The sequence below is a fragment of the Sprattus sprattus genome, assembly GCF_963457725.1.
Source record: "Sprattus sprattus genome assembly, chromosome: 5".
NCBI classification, from domain to species: Eukaryota; Metazoa; Chordata; class Actinopteri; order Clupeiformes; family Clupeidae; genus Sprattus; species Sprattus sprattus.
In genome coordinates, this window is record NC_137924.1 from 42332922 (window position 1) to 42355385 (window position 22464).

A 22464-nucleotide genomic window follows, 5' to 3' on the forward strand; every position below is an offset into this window, starting at 1 on the left:
TACAGTCGTACCACTGCAAGTTTTCATGGGAACCCCCCATCCCCTATGCATGAGATGGTGTGTTGTTGTTCATGATGTAGATGAGGCTCCCCCCCCTACCCACCTTGTCGTCTTATCTTACTCCTTCCAAGCACTTGACGGTTTTCCCTTATGTTTAAAGAATTGTTTTAGAATTGAATTGATCTAGTCCTCTCTCGTTCCCTAAGATGCTCCTCTGGCTGCCTGTGAGCAGCCCCTTTAAACAGCGACTGTGAATAATGCCTGAAAATGTTTACAATGATGCAGACAACCACCCCATAGTTTTGCAGGGGGACAGAAAGTGGTGCATTCTCAAGACTATTCAGAAATTCAATATTACAACATTTCAGAGGGGTGGGTTTCTTAAGTTCTAAAGTTGTGTGTCTGCTTAATTGGTGATTTAGACAGACACAGATGATCCACGGGAAAAATAATTAAGAAAAATAATGTATTGGACAAATCTAACACAAGTTGTTAAAGTAATATTTCTGTGTAAGTGTTAGTCTCTCCCACCCTTCCTGTACTACCTGTTTACGGCTTATGGAATGACTGCTGCTTTATCATTATGGACTGTATATATGTAGTGCATGTCCTTGAGAAAGCAGAGAATAACTTGTATGTTTGGACTTTGTTTTGCATGTACAAATATCTATTTTACATAGATCTGGTCCACACAGACCAATAAACTCTCATGTAAACTCCTAACTAGGATGTGTCATTCTTTGACTGAGATAATCTGTAATTATTTATTATTGTTGACCTTACACAACTCTTATACCACTTGATAAAATAGATAAACTAACATTTCTACACAGCTGGATGAGTTGACATTCAGAAATTAAAATTATTTTAAAACAATTTGGTTTATAGTGTAATCTTAAAGCAGCAAGCTAACTACCTAAAATGTAAAAACCTTGAAAACACCACCACCAACAGCCCAGTTGACACTGATAGAAGCTTGCCAACACACTAACTAGTGTCCTTTGGCAGTATAGGTGGCAATGTTATGGTGTGAAAGCTTTTTTTTTTTTTCATTTTTGCAGGGTTTTCCAGCCCGGAACACAAAACTTGTGCATATCCTGGATGGCTAGTGGGAAAGACACGGGTGTTGCTTTGTCTTTCACATGACCATATGCTATCAAAAGGAATTTGAGGATGGTACCAAAGTTGCCTATAAAACCAAACCATACCTCAAAAAGTGCCAAATTGTTGCGTAATGTTATTTTAATACTCTACATACGAACACGACTGAACAGTATGTGTAGTCAAGTTAGAAATAGGAAACTTTTTTTTTTTGTTGCTGTTAGATTTGTTTGCTTGTTTATGTTGTTTGTTTTGAACTGAAAGCGTTTTCAGTTGAGCGCTTCCAGCATTTACGGAATGAACTGCTTTTGTTGGAGCATATGCAGTTATGTAATAGGAGTTCAAGTATGGACTCGCACTAAACGTTTAAATGGAAATAATGTTCTACAGTCTCCACCAGGTAAATAATCATCAAAAGCGACTTTTAATAACAACTCTTGTCTTCAAGGCATGGAAAATTTGCCTATTGCTCTGAGCTCGTTTTTTGGCTGAAATTATACCGAAGTGAGTTTGGGACCGGTCATGCCAGGCTAATGGAAAATAGGGTTGCAGCCAAAACGTCTTGATTTGCATTGGCATCTAGACACCTACAGAAGAGGGTGTAACCCTTGGTGACCTTCTTCCCCCTTTCTATTGGGGCTGAGGAATGATGTCACCGTAAACGTCATTGTAGGTAATGCATGATTTACACTTTCATCCTGCCCAGAACTTCTGCAATGCACGCTCATTTACTCATGGATAATATATGGAGAAAATATAGACTATGCCATTTATTAGCCTACTGAGATTATGCTATGGGATGCACATTGAAAAACTCAATTCGGTGAGGTATAAGTCAGTCTACGTTTGCTGCATCCGATCGCTGCCTTTCCCATGCAGCTTTTTGTAATTATTCGGGCTTTTTACTTATTTATTAATTGCTGAGATGCAGGTGGCAGTCCTGGTACCCTTTATGCTGGCTTTGGTCATGCTCTTTCCGTGGGGAGTATCAGAAGCCAAGAAAGACGAACTTCGGTGCTTCCATACTCAGTCCATAGTTAGAGGCACTCTAGTAAGTTTTCTTCGTGGGAAAAATGGGACACATTCAACGTCTTTTGTGTTGTATTCAAGCATCTGGAATGAAGACCGTCAGCTTGTATACTGCAATACAAATGAAGACGATGTGGTCATAGGACATTATCTCTCCTTGTGCGATAGAACGCACTACCCGCATGTTGTTGAAATGTCTTCAATCCGTTATAATCTAGGTGTAGTATTGGTACCACATAGTCCTTGTTATGGACATGAACTTTCATTTCCACAGGGGAATGACTTGCAAGGAGGGAAATTAATTCAAATGGGAAGGAAGACCTCAGGCACCAGCAGGCGGACAAAACGTGCCGTGATATTTCCAGGGACCCTGTGGTGCGGCACTGGCAGCAAAGCCCTCGACTATCAACAGCTTGGTAAGTAGGCTACAATCGTGTGGACACACGTCGATTCACAGACAGTAGGAAGGTGATTTTAAAAGCAAACTATACCAAGAAATAAGGATGTGTTGAAGGAAAACTTTAATGATGACACCTGGACACGTTTGAAGTCGCCAAAGGTATTCATAACTGTAAGGCTACCCGTCACTGGATGTGTCACGATTTTTAAGAGCGCCACAATGAAATTAACTTTACTTTGTAATCCACGTTTGGTCACTGCATGTCTGAACTGGAAGAAGCTTTGGGGTTTGAATGTCACAGTTGACAAGCATTTGGGGTAAAGACATATCCTGCAGATAGCAAAGCAAACATGCACAGCAATGTTTTCAATATTCTGTGATGACAGGTGGTTTTCCGATGGGGGCTTTGCTGTGAAGATGAAACCGCACATGAAGGACTATATCATTAGTTCGTGTTGTTGGACTTAATTGTTAATTCAGTTCTGAAAATTAATATTACTTTAGTGAGGGATTTTTATGTGCCCTAGTATTCCCTAATTTACTCACACATCTGTCTGTGCCTCAATTACTGAATACACCTTGAAATACACTTAATGTACTGTAAATAAGATAATTAATTCCTGTCTGTCTAAGCCTGTTGGTGATTCCCTCTCAGGCATGTTTGAGCTCACAGACAGGTGCTGCCGTGAGCATGACCACTGCTCCAGTGTCATCCATGCCTTCACCGTGAATTTTGGAGTCTTCAACAGCAACTTCTTCAGTGTCTCGCATTGTGACTGTGACCACAGGTGAGCACACCTGCCTGTCTTTGCTCCACAGCTGGATCTTGGAGGGGGTTAGGGGAGCAGGTTTGACCACTGTTTGTGAACAATATAAGGGGTGGCAGTCACCTGGAATAATAAATCCGCAGGCCTCTACATGACCTCACAACACACAAACAAACACACACATACAGGTTGAGATAATTTCCTCCACCTCCCCCTACCATTGCCGAACCTTGTCTTGGCATTTACATTTTACATTCCACCCATGGCGACCATATTCATTTCCCATTCTCCAATCCCATCGCCACAGGAAAAATCCTGAGGTCGTAAATCTGTCATTTCTTCCCTGCTGTTAACCTGCTTCTCACTTTGGCTGGTTGGGTTCACACTATCACGGTGCCAATAGAGACGGGCACAAACATGACACATGAAACACATCCCAAGTAGGTGCCACCTTGAAAAGGGGTATTTGCATTTATGGTATGACTTAAGAATTTCCAGTGAATTTGGCTTCATTTGAAGATGTTGCCTGAAAGAACTTAATTTTCCAAGGCTGCCGAAGGGAAGCAATTATAAAGCCATCACTTATAGGTCTCATAGTGTGTATAATTTGTATGGCTGAAGGAATAGTTGCGTATTGTTTTTAAACGCATGCGTGCAGTAAACAGTAGTGCATGGTTACAGATGGCTTGTGACAGAAAAGTTTACCTTTGTTGAACGAAGCTTGCCATATGAAACAAGACAAGACTCCTGTTCCCCTTCAGATTTCGTATGTGTCTGATGGATGTGAATGATGCCATCTCCCACATGGTGGGCTACAGTTTCTTCAACATTCTCCAGGTGCCCTGTTTTGAGTTCACACAGAGGAGGCACTGCTCAAAGCTCAACTGGTGGGGAAGGTAAGTAGAATGCCTCTCAGCCCTACTGTAGATTTAGACACCACATCATGTTTAATTAGTACTGTGCGAAGACATCTTTCATCGACTGATCTAACAGACCACCCACAACATCAAACATCTCAGCTATATGAATGCTACATTTCTGTGAAGGTTCTTCACTTGTTTTTTTACACTTACAGTTAATTCCAACGTGTCTACATACTACCTGTAATTTAGACTTCAGATCTTTCATCTGCTATAGCAGGACAGTAGCACACAGACTGGTAGTGCATACCACATAAAGTAGGACAGTAAAAATAATGTCTACATCCTTCAGGTTAAACTGAAAGTTCCAATACTGGTTCAGACTTGTCCAATATTTTGTGGGTTCCACTAAAACCTCCCCAAGCTGAGGCTTCTATTGTCACTGCATTGATTTATGGTCCCCATTAAAACAAGTCTAACCTTATCTATTGAAGTTATGGTATCACATAAAACACGTTCACACAGTGTTTGTTTGTTTGTTTGTTTTGTTTGCTCTAGTATACATCCGCTGGATGGGATAGCCTTTGTGGGGTGAGATAACACACCTCTTTTTCTGTATATCAACAGATGCACAGAAATTGAGATAGCCCCGTATGCTGTTCTCCAGACTCAAGGTCTATATAATGCTACCCACTTGACCTCTAAACCTAAGGCCGCTGCCACCTCAGCAAGTCACCCTGTGACTATCAAAAAACCTTCCAGCCCATTTCGAAAAAAGCCTGTGCCTCCTCGGGATTGTGGTCAAGGAGAGCCAGTGAGCGGGGACACATTCCGGCCAAAGACAAAGAAAGGAAGGAAATCTCAATGCCAAAAAGCCAGGAAAGTGATTCCAAGTCGGTCAACTACAAAATCAGTTTCTCCTTCACTGCGAAAGATTCCATTCCCATCAAAGGTAACTGCATTTCCAACAGTTGTAGCTAACACACAGAAGAACATATCTTTCTTTTTCAAGCCACAAACCACATCACAACCATCAGCATTACCAGGCAAAAAAATAACATGGCCTCAGATGTTGCCAAGGGAGAAGCTAAGAAATCTTTCTTCAGCACAGACACCTACAGTGTCAACAACACACAGTTTTCTCAACCAGACACCACCGAGTCTACAACCCTCTAACCAACCCACACAACAACAGCGCTGTGGACAGAGAAGCCACCCCAGAGGAGACTCTTTCTTTCCCAGTCATCCTGAGGGGGAGGCCTGCTTGGAATCAGAATTACCCCCAGCAGGAGACAGAGTGGAGGAGAGTGAACATCACAGAGACATGATTCAAATTCCAGTCACTCAGACATCAATGTCAGATAAGGCCACTACATCTCTGAATGAGGTTGTTGCACAGGCAAATAACCCAGCCTCAGTATTGACCTCAAATGACTCCTCAGTCAGGACAACAAAGTCACCTCAGGGAAGACCTACATTGTCAATGCAGAAGTCTACTCCATCCACGGTGGTAGCATCTAGAGAGATATCATCAACTGCCACTTGGAGTCTAGCAATCACTTCTCCAAATCAGACGACTGCGACCATACCAACACCAAGTGAGATAAAGGCATCTTCAAAACAAAATACCCAATCTACAACACAAAAGCCTGACCGTAGCCTCAGGCAAATCGCGGTGAGGATTTTCCCCCGAAAGAAGAGTAACTCTGTCTCTGCTGCATCTAAAAAGTTGAATCCGTCAGGTACATTTATAATCAAGATTTGCATGTTTGAATCTGTATTGACTAATGGGAAATGGTTTTCCTGTCTAGACCCATGTCTAGTCTAGACACATTCATCAGGCATGAGAATCACTCACCTTTCAGCCAAATTCGCCGTTTTGAAAACAAAATGTCACATGGAAGGCTTCAGTGATGCTCTGCTCAAAAAGGCCAAGTCGCCAAGCTATGAGGCAAAGCAGTCAAGAGCAAGTGCCACTGGAATTAGATAGATGGATACTTTAATAGGAGCTTAACATATATTTAAATACATATATCCAGTTATTCAACATAATAAATCAGCGGCGAAAAAAACAATAGAATCATATTTTCTTGACAAGAATTCCATAAATGAAAAGAGATCCTTACATTTTGCATCATTTAGTACTTCTAAAGAATATATGATTGTATTGTTTTTTTTCGCCACTGATTTATTATGTTGAATAACTGGATGATGCGAGTGCCGCGAAGGGCCTCGCCAATAAAATGTATTGAAATCTGAATTACATAACGTTGTATTGGCTGTCAATCATGATGGAAGAGTAGACAAGTTAAGTTACGGCATCACTCGTTGGGGCTATGCATTAAGCCATTTGTGGTGCCCTTACCACATTGCGCCTCGTATACTGTAAATGATAGACCCAGTGACAGGCTGGCATGAAATGGCTTGCATAATACTAAGTAAGGAGGCCAAAATATTTTTTGACTCATGGCTGAAGCTAAGTTTCTCCAGCTCTCCCCAGGTTGGAAAAAAAGCATCTCAAACTGCATCAGATTGACGCTTTAAAATATGGAATATTTTAATTTTACTTACAGGGGGGGCACGCCCCCGGACCCCCCCTAGAGGGGTAATATCCTCCTCACCTTTTTCACACCTTACCCGTTTTCATGCCTGATTCATGAACGCTGTTGTGTTCACTTGGCACAACATGAGGAATAATGAGAGTAGCAACAGTGATGTACCACAAGCATGCTTTGCTGTACAGTGTAGTGGATCACTTGAGCACGGTGACTGCCAGCTTAGAAACAGCTGACAGCTGGCCAGGTCCAAGAGGTGTGTCAGAGGCATCTTTAGTGTTAGCTGCAGGAGGAATTCTTAGCCGCAGGGCACACATACCGCAGGTAGCGTCTTAGCGTGGGGCAGCCAGGGAATTGGCTTCAACTATTTGACTTCAGGCCAGGGGATAATTTTTTATATGAAGGGACCTTCTATCTCTTAAATCCCTTTGGAAATTTACTACAGGAGTTAAAATTGATTTGCTGCAAGCACAAGGGTGGTGCAAGTAGACTCCTGTGTTATTATCCAAAGCTATTGTCATTAGAGTATTATCCAAAGTTATGGTCATTAGATATACACATCTTTACATAATTTATTAGGTATACAATAATTGTGTAATATTTATCCACATTTATAACCGTTTTATTACATTTGAAAATTATTTTGGCACTGTCATGCCTAATAAGGAGCATCATTTGTAGGCTTACATTTCCTTCTGGTCAGGCAAATCCTCTATCATTGTTTTAGAAAAAAACTAAATGTCGTTCTCTGGTCTACTGTAGGTACTCATCTCTGCAGTCACCTCAAATACTTGGATGACTGTACACATAAAATCCCACCTTTTAAGAGAAGATATGGCTATTACAACAACGAGTCAAAGAACATGTACCATTGTGACTGTACCCATAGGTGAGAGAAGCAGTGCTCACATGTGCTCATATGTTCTTAACCCTTTCCCCTTTTCTTATTTTTATCAACAAGATAGCATATCACAAATGAATCTCTCTCCTTCTCCCTCCCTATCACCTTTTCTCTTGTCTCTTTTCTGTCCACCCCCCTCCACCACTTTTCTGTAGGCTGTCAGGCCACCTCAGACATCTAAAGGATGCCAAAACCATTCAGTCCCTTTTACAAGATCACGTGTCTTTGCTCTGCTTTGGATTGCAGAGTACCAAATATTGTAGTGCGAGTACCCGGTAAGAATGCCAAAAGTTGTTGATTGTGTTCCCTACTCCATGTATTTGGGGGGATGGGGTGGGCGTGGGGGGTTTTGTCTGTGTGTGTGTGTGTGTTTTGGGTAATCACTGAGAACTTGCTTTTCTCTTTATTTTTTGGAGGTGCTTGGCGGTGGTTTTCCCTGCAACTGGCTTACTCGTGGCTCTGAGGAAAATGGACTATGGAGGGGAAATAATTAAGCAACAACATCGAAAGAGATTCAAAAGAAGAACTCCTATTCGACTGTTTAAACGCTGCATGAAGATAATGCAATCAAAATTAACGTAGCTTTTAAACCTCCTTTTTTATCTCTTATTTCTATCTGTTTTATTTAAATGCAGTCTAATAAATGAACTGTTTTAAAGTTGTCATGCATAACAGTGTTTATTCTCATATTTAATAAAGTATCTTATTTTAGTCATGAATTTACAGTCACAGTTTTGGTCAATCTTAGGTTACAGTCAGGCGTCTTCTTTTATTTTAAAAAAAATTGTCAAGTATAAGATGGGACTGTACTTGTCAATCGACTAGTTTGGGTGGATGTCTCCTATGTGTAGGTATCAATGCTATCCGCTTGGTGGTGCTAACAAACCATGTGTGTTCTGGGACGGTGGTGTACAGTGGTTTGGGCTCTGCTTAAGGGATGTTGCATTCGAGGAATTCCGCAAAAGCAACTCGTTCTTATATATATATCATCCAGGACAGAGAAAAACTCCGGAGTTTTTATTTTAATCAGGAATAATTGTTGGCCTGCTAATTTCGGAAAACATCAGGAATCATGCACTCTGTGTCCTGACATTAATGTAAATTATTTATCCAGTTGTCATTTCTGATGCTTTAAATAGTTGGAAAACGGGGGTAAATCGACTTTATTTTAACAATGTGTATGTAAGTCCACTTTTCACGTTTGATGTCCAATAATCGACTTTCATTGGTCCACAGTTGTAGCGTTTATCGTATAGCGCACGGCATGCCGGGAAAGACTTGGGCTAAGAAAAATGGCGTCTCACTGATAGCTGAAAAGCTTTCATTATCTGGGTGGTAAATGGAAAAACAAGAGTTGGACCACCGCTGAGGCTTATCACTTCAACTGACATCGTGCATTGACCCTGCCTAGAGTTGTACCTCAGCTATTTATGGAAGCCGTTGATAATATTGTGGAAATACAACGAATTTGAGAAGAGTGTCACGCCCACCCTACCGAAAATACGGGAGAGAAAGCACTCTATCAGAAAAGCCATTAAGCCAACCTGCGGTGTCAAAGCAGAAGCTTGCTAGCTAGCTACCCAGCCATCTCGTTAGCTGCACCTACAAGCTGCACGGGCGTCGCTCAACTGACACTATTCGGTGGTGTTTCTTTTCGCTGACAGCACAATGTCTGTAGCCGGGTAGAGCACTACGGTAATCGTGGGTACTTGATTTTAATGTTCGACCACTCTATTATTTTTCAAAGGGGAGAGAGAGATGGGCTCAGGGGCCGTGGATTCGTCCCAATGGCTGTCAGTGAAGGAAGAGACTATTTTCCTTCACGATGGGCTCATTCGGGTGACAGACCTGGCCGAACTACCCAGTGAGATTGGGGTGTCGGAGCAGGGGGATACCGAACAAGAGGTGGGTCTCGGTATCTAACGTAACCGTTATCTAGTGTGAATGAAGTTGTATGCATGCATGTTAAGAATGTGTTGATCTCTCATGGTAGCCACTGTATCAGACATCTGTATGTTAGCTACATCTACGGACACTTGTCTTGAAGTGAGTGTAACGTTGTCATTGATATAACGTTACATTGATCTTTCTAATGTTATAGTTGTTTACATTTTAGTCAACGGCAGTTAACGACAGGAGTTAGCATTGGTTAGTTACCACGTAGCTAGCAGCATATTCTTAAGATTGTTTTCTTTCATTCCTGATTAGAGACATGCCTGTCAATTGAGGCACATTTGTGTTTGGTTGGTTCGGGACACCTCCAAAACGTTAAATTAGCTGTCTTCACTTTGTGCGTAACAACTGGGCGACCAAACGTCGGGATAACTTAGCCGCCAGCTAGCCAGCTGACATTATTCAGCAGGCTAATCATTAGCGTGGTGCTGACAGATAGCGTTATCTCCCTTACCGTTATGCTGCTAGCTGTCCAGATAGGTAACTAACTGGACCCATGCAATGGTCTGCTGACTAACATTAGTCTACCATGTATTTCTTCTTATTCGCCTCAATGTATATCTTTACTCAATTCACATTCAATCTTTCAGTGACTGTTAGTTATCGCAATCGCTAGCTTGCTCTCGTTACAAAGAAGTAAGTTATCTGAGTCTTGTTATTAGCAGACACCCTCCACACATATGTAACGGTAGCCCTGTCAAGTTGGGACAAGAACATACCATCTTCAAGACAGTTCAGTCTTTACTAAAGTGTATGGAATTGCGATTTTACAGCTTTGCCTCAGACAACGTGTCATTGTGCTGTGCGTTGACCTGCTTCTTTTCTAGACTAAAATATCTGGAATATTCTGGATCTTTACAGCAGAGCTGACTAACTTAGCCCCAAGCAGCTATAGCCTACTTTTAACTGCCCTAACAGTAACGTTAAAACGGAATTATCCCATACCATCATCAACACTTGGTTTGACAATTTATGATATTGGATACATTTTCTCACCTCATCCCTATGTCTGGTATCTAACCAGATTCGTGCATTAATGGTTATTAAAGACTAGTCCCTCCTGATCTGGTCTGATGTGGACTCCCATGAAGCATATGGGTGTGTAGACAGACAGACAGGAGCTTGTGTTGCTCATAGCCCCATTGTGTCCATGTTTGGCCTTTACCATCCATACAATAACCTACTATTGACTAGTAGCCATTATAAAAAAAAGAGGCTGACTTTCCTCTCTTGTCTGTAGCCTGGTTATGTTTTAACGTAGCATAAAAAGGGAGTGTGGTGAGAAAGCTCTGGTCATGATGTTGACAGGTGGGTGATGTATAACAGGCCATTTTCTCTCTGGACTCAACATAAACAACATAATAATCTTCTGTCTGTGTCAGCATTTAGCGCTTTCCCCAGCACTGTGCACTGTTCTGTAGCTTTCTGTTTTGTATCGCTCATCCTCAGCCAAGCTGTGGTGATAGTGCATTGATTGCAGACGTGTGAATAGGCCAGAGTTAATGCTATGTGAATAACTATGCTGTGGGATGAAGCATATGCTTGCCTTGATGCTTAATTAATTAATGCAATATAGTCAACATAATGTAATGCTGCACAGATGCCTTGACAGATGAAGAAAAAACATTGTTATTGCTCATGAAACACACCTTATGCCTCTGCTTCAGGGTGTCTTTAAACCGGGTACAACCCAGGCAGAGTGATGAGAAATGCTGCGTAACCTCCTTGCAGTCTGGAACAGGGCAATCTGCAGTGATTTGCAACCTGAGCCTTTGTGCTTCCAGAGTAGGACTGTAATACAACCAGAGCTTTGAAGTTGCGTCCAGAGATTGTAGGGGAGAGGGGGTCAAAAAAGACAGAGCCAAGGTGAAGTGTGATGTGTCTAGTTTGGAGAAACATAAACAGTAAGCAAGAGGGATTGGTCTCCTCTTTTTTCAAAAAGATTAGTGTTGGTCTTGCTTCAACTCTGTGGATCAGGTGTCCCCTTACACTGGTGCCTTATGTCAAGTGACATTGGTGTTTGTTACTGTGGATGATCGTCTGCCATCACCAGAGACCAGCAGCAGACTACTTGTGATGGTCTGTCAATGAGATGTTATTTTCTGGCATGAATTGGTAATGCACTAGTGCATTAGTGAGATCATCCCAACTGCACTTGTGATGTTTTTTATGGACTAGGGACAGGTTTTGTTAAAAAAAAAAAAAAAAATGTGGGAGACATCCCGTTATCAACAGACATCTACAATATCCCATCACTCCCTTGTGATGCAGGGTTTCTGGTTATTTTTGTCTCCTGTCAGAACTTCCCTTCCACTAGCTTCAGATTGGTAACGCAAGTGTATCTGGAGTGGAATCAATGCTGAACGGGCCGGCTAAATGGCATAATGGATTTCACCTCTCTAATTCAACAAGGCCTTCATGCCTGGCTGTAATCGATACCCCAGAAATGTTACTTAGGCACAGATGCTGAGCTGTCTGATGTGCTCCTCTGCCACTTATCATCTTGATTGGCTTACAGTAAAATATGATACAGGGAAAATCGTGTCCATGGGAGTAAAGCAGTGATTTAAATTTGATGGGCCTCACTGTCTTAATTTTTATATCCCTTGTCGAGCATTGTTTAGGCATTCTGTACTACCCACATCGAAAATGTCAACATTTTGAATTAGGCCAATGTAAGAAACCACGGATTGCTGTTGTTCATTGTAAGATGAGATGTAGCCTTGCTGTGTTAGAAGCCTAATGGAGCAGGGGGCCGATATGTCTCACGCATCTTGGCTAAATGGATACACAGTGACGACTTGGCAAGTTAGCAAGAGATGTGATGACACAGACTGCAATATTTTTGCTAGAGAAACTTGATCCACATTCAATATTCTTTTTCTCTTTTCTGAGTTATCAGCAAAAATAATTTGCAGTTTGTTTGATGTTTATTCCATGTTCAGTAAACACATCTAGAAAAATAAACTGCATCTGACATGTTGTCCAGGAAAACTGTGGACATGGTTCTTTTTGACTAATAAAAGCTGATTTTCCTATACATTGTGCTGGCACTTGGTGACTGATCAGAGTTCAGAGAGAGTTCCATGGGAGACTGGTTATGGTTGGGGCTGGACTAATTGTTAGGCTTGAAATGAAGTGATGGAAGCCAGACTGCTGTACAGGAACCTTTTAAGAGCAGACAAGCAACAGACATTGTGAAATGTCAAAGTTGTGGTAGACTTCAATTACACACAGTAGCTGAGCTCTGCACAGTGTGTGTGTAAGTGTGAGTCTGCGGCTGCGGCATCACCTGGCTAATGAAAATGAAGGCAGACTAAACCAAATATCTACAATGTTAACTTCACAGAGACATGGTCCTCGGCAAGTAGAGGATGGGGAGTACTAGTGTATGTGGAGCAATAGCGTATGACAATGTTGTTGTGCTAACAGCAGAAGCACCGTTTATGTTAGTGTCGAATTAGCTTACATACTGTCATTTCTGTCATGTTAACTTTACTGATGTTCTGTCAAGTATTTCTCTATTAATCTGGTGTTACAACCAAACCAACAAGAGAGCATCTACATGAGCCCTTTTACATGTGGAAGATTGATAGTTTGAAGCTCTGTTATTTTATCTCACACAGAAATCCACTGTTAGTGAATGTTTAAACTGTGAGCATTTCATATCAAAGGACCTTTAGCAGACAACTGTCTTCTGTGAGCAACACACAATAGTTGCCACAGCACCTTACATGAGAAACATTGATTGATCAGACTTCCTGATAGAGCCTTTATGGAGTGCCTGTTTCAGCCTGTTTCATTGTATAAGACTTACAACCCTAAAGGGCCTTGTCAGCTATCTGCCAGATCCTTGGGGCCTGCAACCACCATGAATGCTCCCCCCCATAGTGAGAAATATAGCCTAGGAGTTGTTAGGAGTTAGAGTCATTAGAAGTATACATTGGATGAAAATGTGTTCAGTTGGTTTAGGTAGTGAAGCGACCCCAGGTCACAGATTCTAATTAATGTTCTAAATTAATTCATAGGTAGGTAAACCTGATATCTGAACCAATTCCGACATAAGCCTACATGTTTTGTAGAAGATATTCTGACATAAGCCTACATGTTTTGTAGAAGATATTCTGACACAAGCCTACATGTTTTGTAGAAGATATATATAGAGAGAGTAAAGAAAATGGGTAATGGGAAGAAACACTTATTACATTAAGGTCAATCATATTTACATTGACAGAAGCCATTTTACAGTTTCGAAGCTTCCTTTAATGTTTGACATTTACTCCCACACACTTAACATACATTCAGTAGCTTTTGAACTGATTATGTGAAATTCTGTTTTCCATTGTCAGATCCTCACCTTTGAGACGAAGAACCCTGCGGAGCTTGCTGAGCGTCTGCGTGCCGTCTGCGGCAACCAAAGCAATGCCTACGCCCGGCTGCTGGAGTACCGCCTCAACGCACTTCGCGGCCTGTGGGGGGCACAGCGGCAGCTAGCCCTGGAGGAACAGCAGGAGCGAGAGGGAGTGCCAGGCCCCTCGGGACCCGGCTCTATGGGCGTAGGCGCGGGGTCCGCGGCCGGCGGCTCGTCAGGGTCGTCGGGATCAGACGAGGAGGCCCTGGCCGCACTGAAGCGTCAGGGCCTGCTGCACCACCACCACTCGCACGGCCACCACAGCCATCAGCAGGCCGGCGGGCACCAGGGGGGCGGGCCGGAGCAGGCGCCCTTCACCTCTCGTGTGGGGCTGCTGCTGCTCTTCCCCCTGCTGCAGTCGCAGACGCGCAGCGACCCGGCGCTCTGCGGCGTCACCGCCGAGGTGCTGCTGACCTGCCTGCGGGACTGCCAGCCGCTCAGCCTGGGCAAGGAGCCTGCGGACTGCCTCAATGGCCTAGAGGGGCTGCTGTGCTCCTGGCTGGAGGAGGGAGCGGCCGGGGTCGCCCGCCCACTACACGGGAGACAGAAGGAGAGCGCCGCTGCCGCCCTGGTGGCGCTGGCTAGTGCCAGGTGAGAAAGAGGAAGGGATGCCGTCTTCTGACTCCATGATGACTTAGGTCGAGGTTGAAATTCTGCTCACGTTTTAGTTAACGAGAATGATTGTTGTTTGTGTATTTGTGTAGGTGTTTTTTAATTGCTGGGGTCTCACAGATTGACAACAAAGTTGCCTTAGAAAAGCTGATCCCCTTGCGTCTGAATAATATTAAAGCAAAAGATTTTCGACAAGAGGTCAAGTGTGTGTATCTTGGTGCAGTAAGCAGAGTTTTGTGATGGGCCTGCAGCCTGCCTCTGTCCCTTGCATATCACACTGCAATGGAAGTGGGTGTTTTGTGGAAACGTCGTCCCAATTTAGACCTCTGGTCTGAGGTGCCATAGGCTGAGTGTTTCGAGAGGGGATGAGGTCAGTGCTTTACCAAACAGAGTCCCTCCTGCCAAAGGCCTGGTTTTGTTTAATCACTATCTGTTACCCCTGATGATCGTGTGCCTAATGGAGCCAGATCTTGGCTGCCGCCTCTTAAATCACATTACCAGCACCATAACTGCAGACCTCACTGTTTGAAGGAGAGTAGAAATGTTGTCTGGGGTGACTTGTTATGAAAAGCATGGAAAAGCAGGGTCATTGTGAAAACATGGCTTATAGTCCTGTTATGTGGCCCATACTGCATAAAATGCGAGCATATAAGAAATATAAGGAAGAGACTAACATTATCATATGAGTGACAGCAAGGCTCCTTAAAAGGCACAGGAAGATAAAGAAGGCTTATTTTGTTGCTGTGACTTTTTAGTCACTTATGTCTTGGGGACATTTTTACTTAATTGGCGACTGCCAAAAGGCCAATTTTCTCCCTCTTATGAGTCTCTCTCTTAATGTTGTGGCAGAGACTCATTTTTTTTTGCTTTCTCTCTCTGCTGTCAGTTACGGGTCTCTTGTCTTCTTTGGTTCACTTTGCTTTTTAAAGCCCACTGCTGGTAGTGACACAGGAGCTTGAGTTGTCAGGTGCAGAGTGGTGGTGGTGGGGGCGGTGGTGGTGGTGGGGCTGGTGGTGGTGGTGGTGGGGCTGGTGGTGGTTGTGGTGGGGCTGGTGGTGGTGGTGGTGGGGCTGGTGGTGGTTGTGGTGGGGCTGGTGGTGGTTGTGGTGGGGCTGGTGGTGGTTGTGGTGGGGCTGGTGGTGGTGGGGCTGGTGGTGGTGGTGGTGGGGCTGGTGGTGGTTGTGGTGGGGCTGGTGGTGGTTGTGGTGGGGCTGGTGGTGGTTGTGGTGGGGCTGGTGGTGGTGGTGGTGGGGCTGGTGGTGGTGGAGGGGCTGGTGGTGGTTGTAGTGGGGCTGGTGGTGGTTGTGGTGGGGCTGGTGGTGGTTGTGGTGGGGCTGGTGGTTGTGGTGGGGCTGGTGGTGGTGGTGGGGCTGGTGGTGGTGGTGGTGGGGCTGGTGGTGGTGGTGGGGCTGATGGTGGTGGTTGTGGTGGGGCTGGTGGTTGTGGTGGGGCTGGTGGTGGTGGTGGTGGCAGTGGCCTTCTGGGTCCTGCCGCTTTTGTGCAAGCGTCTCTTTGGCGCTTTGTGTGAGGGAAGCATCCAGCGCTCTGGCTTCTGCTGGGCTCTTTAGGTCCCCGCAACCCCCACCCGACACACACACACACACGCACACACACACACACACACACACGCACACACACACACACACGCACACACACACACACACGCACACGCACACACACACACACACACACACACAAACACTCTCACTCAACCCCCACCCGACACACAGGGGTCAGAGGGAGGCAGAGACTGGCCTTTCATAGAGGTGGCATGGGTGGGCGCTGTTTGTTTTGAGAATGGAGAGATTCTGACACTTTTTTTTTGGAAACTTCTATGTGCACTATTCATCTGGCGTCTGCCAGTGTGTTTGTGTCCTTGTATTGTGTTATGTGTGTGTTTTGTTCTGTGTTTAGTCTGTGACATTGACCCCCAAAACAGTCATGGCCCCCGGCACACAAACTCAAAATGGAGATGGCATGATACACACATATGTGTGCTGGGGTTAAAATGTCAGATTATCTTGTCCCATCTCATTTTGATGATGTCAGCAGTGGGGAAGATTTATCAGGCGTTTGTGTGTGGTGTAGGAATCAGATATGACCTCAGCCATCGTCAGGTCCCTGTCCACACTGACTGACTCACTGTGCTGTTGGATTGCAACACACCCATAAAAACTCATCTCCTTTCTCTGGTGATGTTGTCCTATGTCATCCACCTAAAATATTTCCTTGTCTTTTTTTTCCGTGTGTGTGCGCGTGTGCGTGTGTATGCGTGTGTGTTTATATGGGCCTTTACCTTCCCCAGGGGTTCCTTGAAGACGTTCATCCACACAGTCCACCTGCTGCAGAAACAGACAGACCTGGGCCAGCTGCCTGTGGCTGACGTGTTGTACAGGTGAGAGCCCCGGCACAGCACCTGCACCACACGCTTAATGCCATCAGGGCCGTCTCCAGCCAGAAGGCGGCTCTTAAGCCCCGCTCTACACTATTAATGGAACATTTTGGGTACATTTTGAGCTGGTTGCAAAAAAACCAAACAAACAAATGAAATATTCGTACCCACTGCGCTTGTTTTTCACCCTAAGCTGTATAACAGGGCTTGCTCATACTATTTGTGTTCTACTTTGTGGCACAGTTCTCTTGTATGGTGTTGTTGAGGAAATGCTGAATTAGGCTTAATATATCTCGCCAGAGATGTCTCTTGCTTCCTACAAACAAAAATAAAGATCTATACATTAACACAAATCATGACAGAAACATCACATTTCCTAGTAACTTCAAATGCTAATCCCTCAATGAAGTGGCTATGGTGTTACTTTAACTGACTTTCTTTTGGTTTCCTAAACATGATGAGCAGCAACATCATTTTGTGGCAGCGGGGCTTAACCAGCTTAGCGCTGTGTTCAGAGTTTGAGCTTACTCAACCTTCAAGCTAATTTGCTGCTGACGTTTTCAGGCTCAACGATTGAGCGAAACAGTAGAATGGGACACGGCAAGGAGAATTTTACAAACCCTGTCTCACATATCTTTATCCTCTGGAATCCTAAACTACCACCTCAACCATCAGTGACTTTTCCAATAATAGTTTGATTGCTCCATTTTTCTCTGTAGCCTAGGTGTTTTTCTGTCTTACTCTGCTCTTCCTCTCTAATTGTAGGCACAACTCTTATCAAACACAGGCAGTCTTACTCTGATAAAGTTTTAAGCTGGCAGAGCCCTGAGGTATGCATATCCATACGTGGATGACGGGCATCACTTCATGATGCCCCAGTACACAGTGACAGCCACTTACCTACGCAATGTGCCATATCTATAAATAACTCAACTCTTCACCAGACTCTTAAACTACTTCTTATAGCTGTTTTTCTTTTCTTTTCTTTTTTTTTAATTCACCAGTCTGGCTCTATTGTTATTTTCTCCACATCTCCAAACACGCATAGGTTGGCGGCCCTGAGCTTCCCAAGCAATCACTTTGAAAGTGTAGTCAGCCTCTTTCATTGTGTGTCACACTCCTGAACACATGGACATCTGTGAATAGGTGTCACTGTAATTAAATGGTAAATGGACTGCATTTATAAAGCGCTTTTTCTACTGAGCACGCAAAAGCGTTTTTCAAGTTAATGCTTCAGACATCTACCTATTCACACACCAATGGCGGCAGCTACTATCTAAGGTGCCAACCTGCACATCGGGAGCTGTTTAGGCCCCCTCTAAGCACTCTGGGCCATATTTACAAATGGTGTGTAGCCTGTGTTTTTCTGGTCAACATCTAAGCCTAAAACACGTGTCAGACATGGCACTGTACTTAATTCCACTCGTATACAAGTGTTTAAGTCTAAACAGCAATGATGAGTGGAAATGAAGTACAGAGATCACCTGTTTCGCTGTACACATCTAACTTGACTAATTGCACAACGATCCGTCTTTAAAGTGGATTCCCTGCTGCATGGGCGTATCGCTCTTAATGGAGAATAGTCCGAATCCCTGTCAGCGATGATGATCTTCTATCTCGTTTTGGGCAAACTTGAGGATTCGGAATGCATCCATTTTTGCCAACTGACCTGACAACCTGCATTAGACAACGTCTAAACGTCTAAACTTTTCATTGTAAATTAGTGACAGTTTAACATTTATAGTTTTAAGTGGCATCTATCGTTTTCATTAACTTAGAATGAGCAATTCGTATCTACATAGGGAGCGGGTCCTCTTCCACGGAGTCCGCCATGTTCGTGCAGTAGGTGCGAACCGACAAACCAAGACCCTGTTGAGAAAGGACTTCGTGTTGTTATGGCCTTTGACAGCCACCGTAGGTACTCGCATATGCTTATAAAGAGAAAGATATTCAACTGGCAACCTCACCACTAGATGCCACTGAAAACTTCACACTGGACCCTTTAAACACCTCTTGAATAATCACCCTTTGTGATTTTGAGGCTTAATTTGGATCGTCTGATCATTGTGTGATGCCTATGCGTCAAAGAGGTAAAACAACCTTCGTAAAACTGTCTCCTGTCTCTGACTGTATTGTTCTTTTCTCTCTCCCACTCACACTCTCCTCCTTTCTCACAGGCTTCTGCTTCTGGAGGGTGGGCCGGGATCTCCATCGTGTTTATTAGGGGGGAAGCACAGTGTCTCCTGGGGCTTTGAAGACATGCTGCCTACCCCAGACAGCAGTGCAGCTGGAGCTGAAAGCAAAGGTGTGTGTGTGTGTGTGTGTGTGTGTGTGTGTGTGTATGTAAATGTATATATATATATATATATATGTGTGTGTGTGTGTGTCTGTGTGTTTGTCTTTTTGTGTGTGTGTGTGTCTGTGTGTATCTTTTTCTGTGTGTGTGTCTGTGTTAGGGCTGGGCGGTATGACGGTATATACCGTGCAACGGTAGAAATGTGTCTAGTGTCTAGCGGTCAATGGGGCGTATGTGTAATGGCAACTTCTTAATTTTCTTATTTTTATAGGTGGCCATAAAAGAAAAAGTTTTTCTCGTCATTATTGCGTTAACATATGAACAAACATTGAAAAGAAAGTTTTTTTTAACACTTGATGTATCTTCTAATAATAATAATAATAACTTTTATTTGTAATGCGCTTTTCAATGACTCAAAGTCGCAGGACATCTTCTGTAAGTACATTAAAGAACCACTGAAAGCCACATAAGCACTTTGTTTTTATCTTACTATTTAAAGATCAAATGGAAACGTTCAGTACAAAGTAGGCCTATACTGGCTAGTATTGCTTAGGCCAATAGCTTATTGAGGCAGTTTTGTTTCTGCAACTTAGTGTTCTTAAGGGTCAATAAATAAATGATCCTACTGTATAGCCTATGTCTGTGGACACATTTAGCCACCGCTGAAATGTCCTCTTTTTCACAAACTCAAATCTGGTCACCCTACGTATAATATACCGTGATGTATACCGTAACAGTGGTATAAAATTACAAATACCGTGATGGAAGATTTTGGCCATATCGCCCACCCCTAGTCTGTGTGTGTGTGTGTGTGTGTGTGTGTGTGTGTGTGTGTGTGTGTCTTTGTGTGTGGGGGGTCGGTGGCTGTGTGTTTATATGTGTGGTAAGTATCAGGAAAAGCGTTTTATAGCGTGCTTGTTTGTGTGTGTGTGTGTGTGTGTGTGTGTGTGTGTGTGTGTACGTGCCCCATTGGGCGTGCGTTGTATGCCATGACTAAGCTCTTTGTCTTGAGCATGGTGGTGTCAGTATACTGGAGCCGATCCACTGGCCTTTTTAAATTCAGCGCCAACTCCCCATCCACCCACCCCCTCCTTCTGCAACGCTATCACTTATTCATACCCATCCGTATATTATTCATTTCAGTGCATCAGGGGACCCCCTGGCATGATGCAGTTTAGGCTCATTGGGACTTTTATAAAGCTGTGTTCTCCTCGACAAGCTGATAGTTGCTATGCTTTTGCATTCTGATGTTTGGTGCTGAGTGATGGATGAGCTGACCTTGGGCACTCCTGTAAGCCGATATACCAACCCCCACACACACACATACACTCCACCCCTTCGGCTCACACATCGCTGATTAGGGACGCGACCTGCCCACCCCTGTCCAGACCAGAAGCCCTTCAGTGCAGACCCGCAAAGCTGCTCTCACTTGTGCAGCAGAATTGTGTGCTTGGGAGGGGCTGCAATCTTACAGACAGGAGAAGTAATCAATCCTATTGTTTGTGTCCAGTAGAAACCGACACGTTCCCGATGTGTATGCCTACTTGAGCTATGTCTACTCTATACCCCAGCGTTGCCAGACGAACACCACAGATTTGAGCACAGCGCACAGCAGAAGCAGTTACCATCTTTATGCCTGATTCCTTACTGAGTCACCATAGGTAGGCAGAGAGCATTATAGTCGATGAAGATGTAGACTGGCGGAGAGAGTCTGGTCCGGGGGTGAGCTTGTGGCGCCAGAGCGCTCTCCTGATCCTTGGGAAGTCTAGCGTCCCTGAATGAATCACAGGCCTGGCCTGCGTTCTCTGCCCACACCACCGGTAATGAATCAAAGCCAATACCTTATTTGTGTTTAACCTGCAGCCTCGGACGAGCTTTGATTCGTTTTTTTCTTTACCGCTGAATTCCATTAGGATCTGCTGGTGTTTTGCTGGTGAGAGTGAAAATGAAATTTCAAATTTTGGCTGCAGAAGTGTGTGTGTGTGTGTGTGTGTGTGTGTGTGTGTGTGTGTGTGTGTGTGTGTGAGTGAGTGAGTGAGTGTTTGTTTGTTTGTCTGTTTGTTTCTGCTGCATGGGGTAGTGAAGGGGATCATGCCAGTGTGGGGAACAAGCGCTAGACTACAGCTGTCAATACTGAGTCATGCACCGTCTCTCTCTCTCTCTCTCTCTCTCTCTCATTCTCTCTCTTTCTTTCTCTCGTTCTCTCATGGGATATTTAAAAAATGACTGGTTCCATCCCTTTCTTTTTCACTCCCTCTATTCTCCATCTGTTCTGTCTGTCCCTGTTTCCTCCATGTCTTTCATCTTCTTCCTCACGTGTTCCCTATCTCTTGCCCTCTCTGACTCCCTCTCTCTTGTTGTTGTTCTCTCTCTCTCTCTCTCTCTCTCCCCCTGCTGCAGACACAGACCTGGGCCGTTGTTTAGCTACTGACGGGCTCTATCTCTACACCACCAACTCCTTTGGGAGAGGCCTTAGCAAGCTCGGCTCCGGCCTGCATGGGACACTGAGGTAACGTGAGCCTTCTGCTAAAAATACACACACACACACACACACACACACACTCACAAACAAATTCCCTGCAGACACTATAGACATTTAACCATCTATATACCCTGGTGAACATATGGCTCCAGACACACCCAAAAACCTTAGAAACCATTAGCTCCAAAACCCTAAATATTTTAGCAGCCAAATTGAAATTCTATGTGCCAAAATATAGAGCTTCACTGTTAATGACAGTAAAGAAAAACATGCCATGTCAGACATTTAGTTTCCGTGTTTGGTATAGTTTGGTCTTTGCTTCCTTTTGATAATGGCTATTGTTTTTGTTATAATCACCAATCATTGTTACCACATCTCAACACTCATTTTTTGAGTTCATCAAACATTAGACATGTCAGGCCATCAACCTAGTCAGTGTTAGTCTGCAATAGCCTACAGTTTTTATGAAGTTGTTGCAAGCTTGATACATTTTGAAAATCTTGTAAAGTTTTGTCTGGCTAACTAGTAGATCCTAAACCATAACTAGCTTAGGTCTCTGTAGCCTATCTTAGACGTGTCGTTTCATGTCGTGTTGATTTTTAGGCATCTGTCAAACTTCTGGTAGCCGGGGGAGAAGTAGCCTAGGCTACGTGGTTTACTACTAGATGGCACGAGCGACCTGCTGCCCAACTTCGTCCATGTTAT

At 43.9% G+C, this 22464-nt stretch overlaps 2 protein-coding genes across 2 annotated transcripts in view; both read left to right on the forward strand.

Annotated features, from left to right (window-relative positions):
- Positions 1 to 2437: 2437 nt before the first annotated feature.
- LOC308366212 (phospholipase A2 isozymes PA3A/PA3B/PA5-like) lies at positions 2438 to 5678 on the forward strand (the record flags this gene model as incomplete). The annotated part of the gene is made up of 4 exons (XM_080839847.1): positions 2438 to 2546; positions 3186 to 3318; positions 4059 to 4193; positions 5600 to 5678. The coding sequence occupies 4 exons, from the start codon at positions 2438 to 2440 to the stop codon at positions 5676 to 5678; spliced, it is 456 nt and encodes a 151-aa protein (XP_080695973.1).
- A 3693-nt stretch (positions 5679 to 9371) lies between these two features.
- Positions 9372 to 22464, forward strand: part of hectd4 (HECT domain E3 ubiquitin protein ligase 4) — a gene marked incomplete at its 5' end in the record, with an annotated part of 72567 nt that continues 59474 nt past the window's right edge. Inside the window, 5 exons of the mRNA XM_080839312.1 lie at positions 9372 to 9518; positions 13916 to 14568; positions 16895 to 16984; positions 19159 to 19286; positions 21678 to 21786. Of these exons, the coding sequence (XP_080695438.1) occupies positions 9372 to 9518; positions 13916 to 14568; positions 16895 to 16984; positions 19159 to 19286; positions 21678 to 21786 (1127 nt within the window). The remainder of the gene's footprint in view (positions 9519 to 13915; positions 14569 to 16894; positions 16985 to 19158; positions 19287 to 21677; positions 21787 to 22464) is intronic.